General features: G+C 37.4%; 1 protein-coding gene across 3 annotated transcripts in view; it reads right to left on the reverse strand.

Moving 5' to 3' along the window:
• Positions 1-12,500, reverse strand: part of LOC121321733 (inositol polyphosphate-5-phosphatase A) — a 133,911-nt gene that overhangs the window by 29,046 nt on the left and 92,365 nt on the right. For all 3 annotated transcript variants that reach the window (XM_041260829.1, XM_041260827.1, XM_041260828.1), the window contains exon 9: positions 8,794-8,878. In XM_041260829.1, the coding sequence (XP_041116763.1) occupies positions 8,794-8,878 (85 nt within the window). The remainder of the gene's footprint in view (positions 1-8,793; positions 8,879-12,500) is intronic.

Genomic DNA, 12,500 nt, shown 5'->3' on the forward strand with positions numbered 1-12,500 from the left:
TTATAAAAACTATATACCACAACCAAACATTCGGTATTCTGTTTGCTAATATTTAAAATAAATAGCAATAGCATGTTAAATCAGTTAATTCAGGGATTATTTTGCCTGGCGGATCTTTACTTATGTCAACAGACTGCTTCGACGTGGATTCATTTTGAACACTGTTTATGGCCTATTTGCATCCATCTTTAGAGAGAACCTTGCGCTCTGTCAATTTACATCCTCTCTGCTGTTTCCTACCTTTACTGGTTTCAATGAAGGGGCTACAAGCTACTCAGACAAGTCAGACGCAGGCCGATCGGTATCTGGCATTTCTTCACTAAGCTCTGTTGTTTCCCACCATTGCTGTATTAATGAAAGTGCTACGTACATTGGATAAGTTAGACACAGCAGCTTGACCGGCATTTCTTGATTGAATCGATCTCAAGGAAATCAGAGTCCAAATCAAAACAACAACAGAAATTAGAAATTATTTCAGACATTTTAAAAAGTTGTTCTAAAACACGTACCGGTGGCAGAACTGTTTGAAACACCGAGGCGCAGCTCTGATCTGAACTTCAGCAGCACACTACTGGAATGGAATGCCATCAACGACACATTCAAAACTAGTCCCGGTAAGCTTGTTATCCCACTCGGGTAAGAAAACAAAAAATATATCCCACGCTAGATATACCCACTCATGTGCACCAAATGTAAAGTCAATATCGCAAATAATGTGATCATCATCAGAAAAAGTTATATGACCACAACATGGCACCCATATTAGCTCACAAGTGAAGGGACGGGTACTGTTACCTTTCCATAATATCTCAGATAGTTTATGAGATATGAACAGAAGTGGCAGCTGATTTAAAAAAAAAAAAAAAAAACACACTTCAGTACAGGGCTTCTCAAAAAGTAAAGTAGTATTTCTATATGACAGAACTGTAATGTACTTAGATATCTTTTTTTTTTTTGTAAAAAGCTTGCAAATAAAATATCTGAAGGCGTCAGTGAAAGACAGCTAACTACTCGCTTTAAACAGATGTTTCTAAATATTTATTAACGAAACAGTTTACAACGTGACACGATTTGTGTTTTGTTGCTTTATTTCATGATGCTGACAAACTATGGTACAGTATGTTTTGGCACAAGCATGACTTTGTAGTAGTGTGTTGATATGGGCAGTAGTTATGGAAGCTCATAATGTACAACATTTGGCATCAACACTTCACCTAACAGAAGACTTTTTATCAAGAATAGAGCTATTTAGCATGCGAGCATCCAGCAGAAAATTATTTTCTTTTCCTCATGAAAAGCTGAACTGAAGGAGGAGGGGACGGGGGGGACAGCTGTTCCTTTTATTAGAATCCCAGTTATTTGTACTGTTTCAATTATCTTAAAGAACTGTCAGTATTTTATTTTTCAACAAAGTCATCATTAATTAATAGAATACTGTATATTGTTTGTTGACTGGAATGTGTTGAAGCTCTCAAGTTAAGACCTCCTGTTAAAAAATAAATAAATAAGCAAACTAGCAACAAAGCTCTGCTGGAGACCTCAAAGGAGACCTCACAATGAGGCTCATGGCAGGAGAAAAAAAAAAGGCTCCCAAGCTTCCAAATGTCCATCAATCACAATCAGTGTCACCTCTGTGATGAATGGCATGTGTGGCAGCACTGAGCACCAGGCTGGGATGTGCGGTGATGACCGTCCCTGGCACTGCTGTCACCCTGTGTCACATCATCGCCCTCAGAGCCTCTCCAGCTGCCCGTCACCACTCTCCCAGACACAAGCACAATGACAAAAGAAAAACCAGGGCCCAGTTCAAACTCACGCTTATTAATTAAACTAATGACGCTTAGCCCCCCACCCCTTATAAAAAAAGCCAGATAATTGTGTTTAATTTGTGAATGTTTTAATTACGCAACCGGAATCTTTTTGGCAAATCTGATCAAAGTGCCATCTCTTTAGTTCCGCCCTCTAAGCACCTTCTATGCTTCTCTTTTTGTATACAATTTACATCTCAAGCAAAGACAGCACTTGCTGTCACCCACTGGGAATAGTATGCCTCTTATTGTTTCACTGTGTAAGGCCGCCAGTGCTGATAAAGCTTAATCTTTTCGGAGTCCACAAATTAAAACTTTGTTGAGGGCCACATGCTGCCCTGATTCTCTAGGGGTCTAAAGCGTGTGCCCCACGCTCAGCTGCTCCAATACCAACCCACTACCAGCCTCAGGAATGATGGAAGTATAAACAATTGCATCATTTAATTTACTGTTGCAACGTTGATATGGCTCATTGGCCCCTCGTTGTTTTGAAGATGGATTTAATTAACCTTCAATGAATCTTTGCCCGAAAGGCTGGCAGCAGCAGGGTTGAAATCGCTGGTGTCAAAAATCCGAGCAAAGTGAGAGGTAATCAGTGATACCCTGATGGCTAAACGGATGGGTCCTAAAATTAATTAGCTTGACTAATGTACTGTATACATAATTACACAACAATGTTCTGATTTATATTGGGGGGGACAAAGTGCTAATCAAAGCAAGGATAAGAAGGAAGACATTACCTTGCAGGGGAAATGATATAGTGTTCCAAAACCGCTTCTTAAATCTCTAAATAAAGATTTCTGTGCAAATGATTTGCCCTAAAAACATAATTTATCATGCAAACCCGCAAATCTGTTGCTTTCCATGTATGTTGTAAAGCAGCTTGCAGTAGAAAAAAAAGATTACCCTGCTCATTAATACTGTTTACTGCATTGATACTGAGAAAAGCCTATAAACAGCCGCACCTTTAATTTCATGGTACTCAAGTAAAAGGAAGAAGTACAATGGGGGATATTGATGCTTACACACAAAATAACAGCCAGTCAAAAACAGAAACATATAACAGGATTTATTTACACAGGAATGGAATAAGACGTATGTAAACAGCCCACTGTAACAAAGCTGTAAAGCATTTTTAAAAAGGAGCTCTTACTACCAATGATGGCAGATTTCTAATGGAAGCTAGGCAAGGCCACATGTTATTGCCTGATAGCAATGATAAACCCAAACTGAAACAGGCACAAAGCATGTCATGTGTACAGTGTATCATGACAGCAATTACCCTCTACATTGGCCTCTAGCAATCCTTAAATTGGACTGACTGTATAAGACCACCCTTTTCAAGAAATATAATTTACATTCGATTACATTTAATTACAAAGATTTTGAATATGCTATGTGTTATCTGGGATAATATTCTTTAGTGGTGGAGTGGAAAAAGGTCATCTTCACTGATCAACGAACCACAATGCTACATCCAGCAGCTGGAATTCACAAATATACTGATAAATATACAGAGCAAAACCCAAAGAGCCACTAAAAGTCAGATATTTATTAAGATTATGTGTGAATGGCCTGAACATTTGATCAGCTAAAAATCAGACTCCTACTCCAATCACATCAACTATTATTTAATAAAACTGGTTTTGCAGTTTTTATCATGAGATACTGCCTGCATTCTCTGGTAATCCCCTCTGCGTCTCAGATCTGAGATCATTGTTGATGGGACTTGGTTTAACAAGCTACAATGAGCTCTTAAGTAACAAGTCTCATCAACAGCCACATGGCTATCAAGTCATGACACAGTGGGTTTTATGAAGTAGATAGTGGGTAAACAATGAGGATACTTTTCCCAGAACCTGTGGCACCTTTACAGACATTATTATTGTTATTATTATTATTATTATTATTAGATTGCAGCTTGATAATGGTCTGAGAATGGTATTTGCATAGCCCATCACAAGGTCCAGTCATGCCTTTATTAATCTGCTATTTCCGCGGGAAGGATAGACCACCTTCGGAGAGCTCTGTGACACCATTAGTATCCACGTGGCTGTGCCTTTTGTCCTCCTATGAAAAGCCCTCTGAATAAGGGTCAATTGTAGTCAATTCTTTCTGTCTGCTGCAATTAATTGTTCCGCCAACTCTGGGTTAGTTATAGCCTTTGGTTACTGACCTCCCCGTAAAATATGTGAAGAATTTTGCACCTGTCTAACCCGGGACAATGCCAAGATGGACCTGAGCATCTAGATGACAGTGCCCTCCAAAAAAATCTACTACTGCCATACACACTTTGAGAAAAGATAAACCATTCTTATTTTAAAAGCATTTAAAATAGGAAACTGCCATTTACCAACAAAAACATAAGGACAGTATACCAATAATAATTTGCATTAATTATTATTATTTTCTTTTAAAACTGCAGTAAAGTACTAATTAAAGCAAGCAACCGTTTTGGTATATAAAATGGGTGTGCTGAATGCTTCTAAGAAATTAAATCCCATCCATAAAGCAAACACCAGTTTTAAAAATAGCAAGAAAGCACATATGTAATTTGATTATTAAACTTTTTTTGTTTCACTAATAATACCATTTATTTTACATTTATGATATCACCAGACATGTAAAAAAGTAGAGCCCTCAAACTTTAATCTTCCTGGCTGGAGACTTTCATGGCCGACAGCCCAGCTACTGTGTGAAGCCTCCACTTCCTGCTTCCATTTCTGAAACCCTGATGGTCTAAAGGCCCCCTGTGGGGAAGATCCTCCCTCATGCCAAGAAAATCAATCGAGAACATCTGCCTGAACAACTGGAGTGGAAAGGGCACCTCTGCATGCTAAAGGAACAAAATGACAGCTAGGATCAGACACCGAGCTGTAGGTAGCTGAACACATTTATGGAAAAAGGGTCATGACCCTGTACATTTAAACAGCTCTCTAAAGGTGGTCTAGCCTTCCCGTGGAAACAGCAAATTAATAAAGGCATGACTAGACCTTGTGATGGGCTATGCAAATACCACTCTCAGCCCATTATCAAGCCGCAATCTATTAATAATAATAATAATAATAATAATAATAATAATAATAATAATAATAATAATAATAATAATACATTGTTTACCCACTATCTACTTCATAAAACCCACTGTGTCACGACTTGATAGCCATGTGGCTGTTGATGAGACCTGTTACTTAAGAGCTCATTGTAGCTTGTTAAACCAAGTCCCATCAACAATGATCTCAGATCTGAGACGCAGAGGGGATTACCAGAGAATGCAGGCAGTATCTCATGATAAAAACTGAAAAACCATTTTTATTAAAGAATAGTTGATGTGATTGGAGTAGGGGTCTGATTTTTAGCCGATCAAATGTTCAGGCCATTCACACATAATCTTAATAAATATCTGACTTTTAGTGGCTCTTTGGGTTTTGCTCTGTATATTTATCAGTATATTTGTGAATTCCAGCTGCTGGATGTAGCATTGTGGTTCGTTGATCAGTGAAGATGACCTTTTTCCACTCCACCACTAAAGAATATTATCCCAGATAACACATAGCATATTCAAAATCTTTGTAATTAAATGTAATCGAACGTAAATTATATTTCTTGAAAAGGGTGGTCTTATACAGTCAGCCCAATTTAAGGATTGCTAGAGGCCAGTGTAGTGGGTAATTGCTGTCATAATACACTGTACACATGACATGCTTTGTGCCTGTTTCAGTTTGGGTTTATCATTGCTATCAGACAGATTACATTATGCACAGATATCACATGTGGCCTTGCCTAGCTTCCATTAGAAATCTGAAGACGTCTTTCTCTATTTATCCATCAGTGAGAAGGGAAATCTGATTCGAAGAAGACGCTGAAGTACAGACATTTAATGTCCTTCCTAGTAATCTTGAAAATGTTAAAACAGTTGGGCTTTGGATTGCGGGATAAATTGTCTGAGATAAATTAATTTCTAATTCTATGACTTGGAGGTGTAAAAAGCAATACATTAGAATGGGCCTCCTCACAAGTGAAACAGGTTTTTCCCACATACTGGCAGTTTAGTTTTTAACACAACTATTCATAAGCTGCTATAGATCCTTGTCAGTGATTCACAGCCCGATTGCACTAGTGAGGGGCCTGGCCACTCTTCAGATGCACCAGCCACCACCACTTAGGAACAGCTCCATGCTGTGCTCTTATCGCTACATCCAATCCATAGACAAATAGCACCCTTCTCCCTTATGCACATGTTAAAAGCAGGCTTTCAAATACTTGGTCCGCTGCAACCACTCAAAGAGTTGCTAGGGCCTGACGATTGAAGAACGCTTTGCATATAATTGCCATTGTTTCTCAGGAACTGTTCTGTGAAATAAAAAAATGGTTCCTTTTGTCTGCCACCATGGGTGGCTTGAATACAGAACTCAGCAGCCCTTGCTGGAGAAACAAGCTTGAAATTAAATAAACGCCTAACTATGGGCACATGTTTCTTTTTTTTTTATTTGATGACCTGTTTAGAAGCACTAAGAGGGCATTAATTTTTTCCATTGTGTCTTTCAATCCATACCATTGCATATAGGAACCTATAATGTATGTTTACCTGTTTACTTATTTTTATAATCTGATAACAACCTGAAAAACTGATTTTAACAGCTCACCATTTTTTTTTTTTTTAATTAAACTTAAAGTATAATTTAATCACATTCCCTTTGCAACCTACATCAGTTAAATGAACCCCTTCTCAATGAATAATCAAGAAATCACCTTTTTCTCTACACAACACAGGCTTTCACTTAGCCTAACAACATGTTTGTGTCCATACTGTTTTCTTCCAGTTCAGTTTTTAGGGACCAGGCCATGACGATTCTCCTCTTATTTACAAGTCTGGATCTTATTCTGGCCCAACTCTAAACTATGGCCCGATTTAATAGTTGCTAGGCAACTACTAGACAGAAGGTCCTCTTTAGATAACTGTTGCACAACAGGAATCAAAAGGAAACAGTGTAGCCTAGTGGAAAGGAGGCAGACTAGCTTAATGAAAACAAGACAGCATTACGGGTACCTTGGTTACTGTGGATCATTCCAATTTAGAGTTTGGTTCAAAACAAGCCTGTTAAATCTTTATATTAATTTTGAATTGTTCAATACACTGTTAGACCCAGGCGTTATATTTTATGTGAATTGTAAAGAAATGCAGTTAATTAATATTTAGTGGCTAATTGAAACTAAAACCTGGAGTCCAGTGCCCTACAAGGGCCAAGGTCTGACACCCCTGGCCTATCAGTGAGGAAGCAGTATATAACCTGTTAGTCTGAGCTCAGTACTAACAACATTTGCAGTAGTTTTAACTCATTGGGCCTCATTTTCCCATGATGTTAAACAAATGAGAAACTATATTTCAGTGGTACTGTCCTGAGTTGAGATAGTTGAGCCACCAGATGTTGCAGGTATGTGTTAATTTCTTAATTAGCGGTTGCTACCTGCTGAAGACAAAGGTCACTGAAAAGGCTAAACATGTACACTGACTTTTAATCTATTCAAACTCAACAACCTTAATAACGACGTGTGAAAAAGCATTAACACCCAGAAATCTATGTACCCAGCTTTTCAGTTGCCCTCACGTGCTTATTTAGATTTGTTTTTTTTTATTTTTTTTTTATTGTTGAATTGCCTCACATTGCCCCTTTTCTGTTATTAGCAATTTAACCACCCCCTTTTAAAAATGCATTTAGGACTGTTGAAAAGAATAACCATTCCCATTCTAACCTTGGTGACACTGGGCAACACAATGCACTTGGTGAACAAACACAGCTGGGACCCTGATGAGGTGAATAATAAGCTTGGAATCTGCATTATCTGCTCAATGACAAAGACAGGGCCAATTATAAGTAGTGCCATAAGAGTCTGAGCTTGGACCTGCTTAGCTACTCAGGCTAACAAATCACTGAATGTCCTGTTTGCTCACTAAGGTTTTCACACCATTGAAGGAAGCTGAAGATTTCAGAGTCATCAGAAGGTTTGCTCCTTTGTAATAAATGCATTGGGGGCTGGAACTGCACCAGCCACCTGAAGGAGTCACAAGTTAGGCTGTGCAAGAAAGTGTTAAATGAACATCAAGCATCTAAAGTAATCAGTAAAGTTAAAGTTTGAGAGACTCCTCCATATACCCACAGATTCTGATACCCTCACAATTGCACTTTATGCAAGTTTGTATGCCTTTCCAACACACAAATTACAAAAGACCTGCTCTGAAAATGCCAATCCCCCTTTTTTTTTCCTGAATAACATCAATTAAGCATTCTTTAAGCATAATGGCTAAAGTGAACAGCTTGTTTGGATGGCATAGCACCAGCATGCTGGTAGAGCCAGCTTCTGATTGACATTCACTTCCCTCTTCTGTGCCATCAGTTAAAAATCTTTGAGCGTATGACTGACTACTCTTGAATAATAAGCCATATTTCTATTTTCCATATTTTTATTTTTTATTGACTGGGTTTGAAAATGCAATAAATAAATAAAGTCTTGATTAAGAAATGCAGTATACAAATGGTAAGCATGAAACTTGAAAAAAAAAAAAAAAAAAAAAAAAAAAAAAACAACTATAAAAATTAATAACAAATTGTATCCCATGTTATCAGATATGAGCCCTCATTTTATTAGAAACCAAGTCTGGCACACTAGTAGCGAGGCCTGTGGCTAAAATGTATTCCTAATAAGAAGCATTCTGATTTCCATGTCCTAACAACATTATTAATGATCTGTATTTCTTTTAAGGCAGTCAAGAAAGCAGAGTGGAAGTTTTTCTACGAACAAAAAACCACTCTTGTATTGGCTGTGCATTCAAAGTATTAGCAAAAGGAAAACAAAACGATACATAGAAATCAACAGAAATTGCTTGCATATACAGCATTGAGTATAAAAAGAATTTTAAAACAAATGTATTTCCAATAACTGTACTACATTGTCAATTCACTGCAGCGTCTATCCAGTGACTTACCTCTACAACAAGCTTAGAATCCAACCTGAAGTTAAAATCTCCAAAGAGAAAATGTGGCACCTTCTCAAACCTCTGGTCTGAGATCCTGCAAAGAGAAAAGCATTTATTATATTTTTTTCATCTTTACATGCAATTATGTTTCATTTGTACAAAAAAAAAAACCCTCAAATGTCTTCACTTCTGATGAGAAAACAAAACAGAAATCCTCCTTTAGGGTGTAAATGTTAATCCTTGATGCTTGTATACTGGAATTTCTGCCTCGCGTATAGTGCCACCTGGTGGTTGAACACTGTAAGGAATGTAACGTCCCAAATTTGCACATAATCCTACAATACAATAGTTTACAATAGACCCACCACTACAGGGTTTCACAGCTACAATATGTCTGTCAACATAACTCACTGCATCCCTAAATTTAAAAAAAAAAAAAAAAAAAAAAAAAACAGATTTTTAAAATATTGTAGACCATTTATACTGTGCTTATCACACTTTGACTGAGACAGTACAATTATTATTATTCTTGGTCAGGGAGACATAACCAATCCACAGAAAGAAGCCAAAGGAAATAGCAGTTTATATTAAAATTCAACTAAGGAGCCTATTATTAACTTCTTTACCTAATCATTTACTGAAAAGTGACCTTAAAAAGTGTAAAAGATAAAAAATTAAATAAAAGGACCTGCAGGTAATTGATGATACAGGATGCTTGCACAGCAAATCGGGGGGATAAATCTTAATGACATTACTCTGATAACAATATATTTATGGTGCCATAAAAGACTAGTGTTAGCCTCTTCCTGCTATGGTGTCATAAAACCAAAGGCAGAATCTGGGAAGGTATAACAAAACACTCACAGCTGCACAGAAATCTTTCAGAACATTCTTATCATGCAATTAGTTTGCAAAATATGGAGCTTCCTTTAGCCCCTTTGAAGGAGGATCCCATTACCAAACGTTAAAGGGTAACAGTCTAGTAGATGAGACTTTGGCCTACAAGAGTTTTCTCATTTTAAGGTATTTTCCATCTATTTTTAATGTGATTGCTATCTTTAAATAATATCATGTTCTGATATGTACGGTATTTAATAATGCCAAGCAACACACTGAACACCGAGGTTGTTTTTGAAGATGGCTCTTACACATTAAAAATGGATGAGAAGTAGGAAAACGTTCTTTAAAGTTTGCAGTAGTGGTCCCACCGAATATTTGATACACATTGAAAACAGAGTGATGTGTCAATACACAAGTTCATTGTAAATATTTTGTCCGTCATTATTAGACAAAATGTACATCTTATACAACAGCAATTTGAAAGTAACAATGCTGTATTTTTTTATAGAGTTGATTTCGAGGTAATGTGTTAATGAACTAATTCACAGAAACAGGTATCCTGCATACATCATTGTTTAGGTGACAACGAGATAGACGTTTTTTTTTTTTTTTAATGCAACAGAAATTATAAAACTGTCAGACTATCTAGTAAGGACAAAAGCATTTCATTCTTACTAATGTATTAACACATGACATCATGTGCTGTGCTGGCTACAGATGGTTTGTAGCTGCAGTAGCTGGTATACCTTTATTTTTTGGGGGAATTATTTGTAATCTTTAATACTGAGTAACACCGCAATACATTTGCAGTCTTGTTTATTTGCTGATGCTAATTTTCAGAGTGCAATAAATATGTGCTCATTGTTGGTTTTTTTTGTGCTTTCATCATTTTTAAAACAAGGTGTCGTGAATGAAAGTTGACACATGCTGGTAATGTGATGATTAAAATACTGATTCATTGTTGCATGGTTACCCAACAATGAATGAAACAACTATTAACGGTGGATTGGATTGCTCTTACATAAAGTTTGACAGACAGTGATAACACACAATATTTAGTACTTTTCTGATCAATTAAAATTAATTTCAAAAGAGCAATAAAATACTTTTCAACTACTTGTAAGCCTTAATTCAATAAAATAAAAAATAAAAAAGATAAATAAATAATAATACATTTAAAAAAAAAAGAAACTTTCCATAATATTTTCACAGAAAATTGATGTTTTAACCAACACCTGCCGCATTACACAATGGCGACTCTTGAAGACTTCCTCACTTCTATCTTCAAGAGTCACAGCAAGCTAAGAAACAGCTCAAGAAGAACAGCAGAAAGCATCCGATACACAAGCAAACTCTGGGTGTGGTGGTACCAGTGATGGGATCAGTTGACATGTGGCACACTGATTTGGCTTAACGTTTCTCAGCACACATTGTAAGCGGAATCAGCTGCTTTATTCCCTTAATATCCATGTCTAATGCGATAGCCTCGGCGGTCTTGTCCCGAGTCAAGGTATCAGCTACAGGTCAGAAGGTAACACTCTGTTTACACGATTATTTCCTAAAGCACTTATCTTGCCCTGCGGTGTGAAAGTTGACTTTGCTCTCCTTTGTGAGGCCTGAAGAATTGGTATATTAGCCACACTGAGCTGGAGCTGAATGGCTTGAGGTGGGAGGTCTGTAAAGCCCCTACTGTGGTGCCCAGCAGGATGCCTTATTAGCCACGTCATCACAGTTCATTCAGGCAAACTGTAACAGTGTCACCAACATTCCCACACAAAGACAAAGTTCTTCACACAGTCTATAAACATGCTTCCCCTGGCCAATTCATCGTGTCTTGACACGGCTGAAAAAGGGTTTTCAAAACACCGGCTCTCAATGAGGGAGAGCTATTTGTCAGGCTTCCTGGGAAGAGACAAAATGGGGGTCAGCGAATAATTTAGAACACAGTGGACCCGCGACCAGGTTCTCACTAGGCTGTAATCCAAACTGAGGAGACATTCTTTAATGTGGACAGGCATCATTAAATTGATATTTGTTGTCATCCCAAATTATTTTACAAATATTTGTTTAATTAATTTCAAGTCAAACATATAAATCTTAAAAGTGACATTTAAAAACGGTCCCAGTCACAGACTCCCTAATAAGCTGCAGCAGGATTTTCCAAGCTAACAGCTGTGCCACCTTACATAAAGACCCTTGGGACCAGGAGTTGTACTAATGACACTTAACATTATTGGGAGCAATATTAAATAATATATTTTTGTGATTACACATCTCTTTAACCGATCAAATTAAGAATCATACACGTTTATTTATTATAATACAATAGTTTTTAGTGACTCTTAAATGTTTTAAAAAGTGACCCCCCAATGTTTCAGACAGCAGCATTTGCACACGTTCCATATGAAATAGCAAGGCATTGTTGTCTCTGAATTCACACACACTAGAACAGGAGCAAGGAGGAGCACAGCAAACTGTCAGGGAAGGTCACTGGAAGGTTACCGGACACAGACACGAACAGCAAAGACAACTTCAACCACAAGATACTACCCGGCCAGTTTGGACGATTTAAAAAACAAGAGGCAAAACTAGCGTACACTTTAGAACTATGTGATGAGAACACTTGGGTGCTGTAATGTCAGGGATTCTAATGCAATTACTCAGTAGAATGGTATTTCCCCTTAGAGCCCCCCATTCAGGATACAGTCCCCTTCCCTTACTCATATAAACAGCCATAGCCAATCCTTATTCCGAAGATTCTAAATCACACATGAGAAATTAATCAATCACTGTTTAGGGTGTGTCAAAATTATTTTACACCTTATACTGTGTACAGATGTGACATATTGTGCATAGAACAACATTGTGTGTAGGGT

This window comes from Polyodon spathula, chromosome 10, assembly GCF_017654505.1.
Source record: "Polyodon spathula isolate WHYD16114869_AA chromosome 10, ASM1765450v1, whole genome shotgun sequence".
Classification (NCBI taxonomy): domain Eukaryota; kingdom Metazoa; phylum Chordata; class Actinopteri; order Acipenseriformes; family Polyodontidae; genus Polyodon; species Polyodon spathula.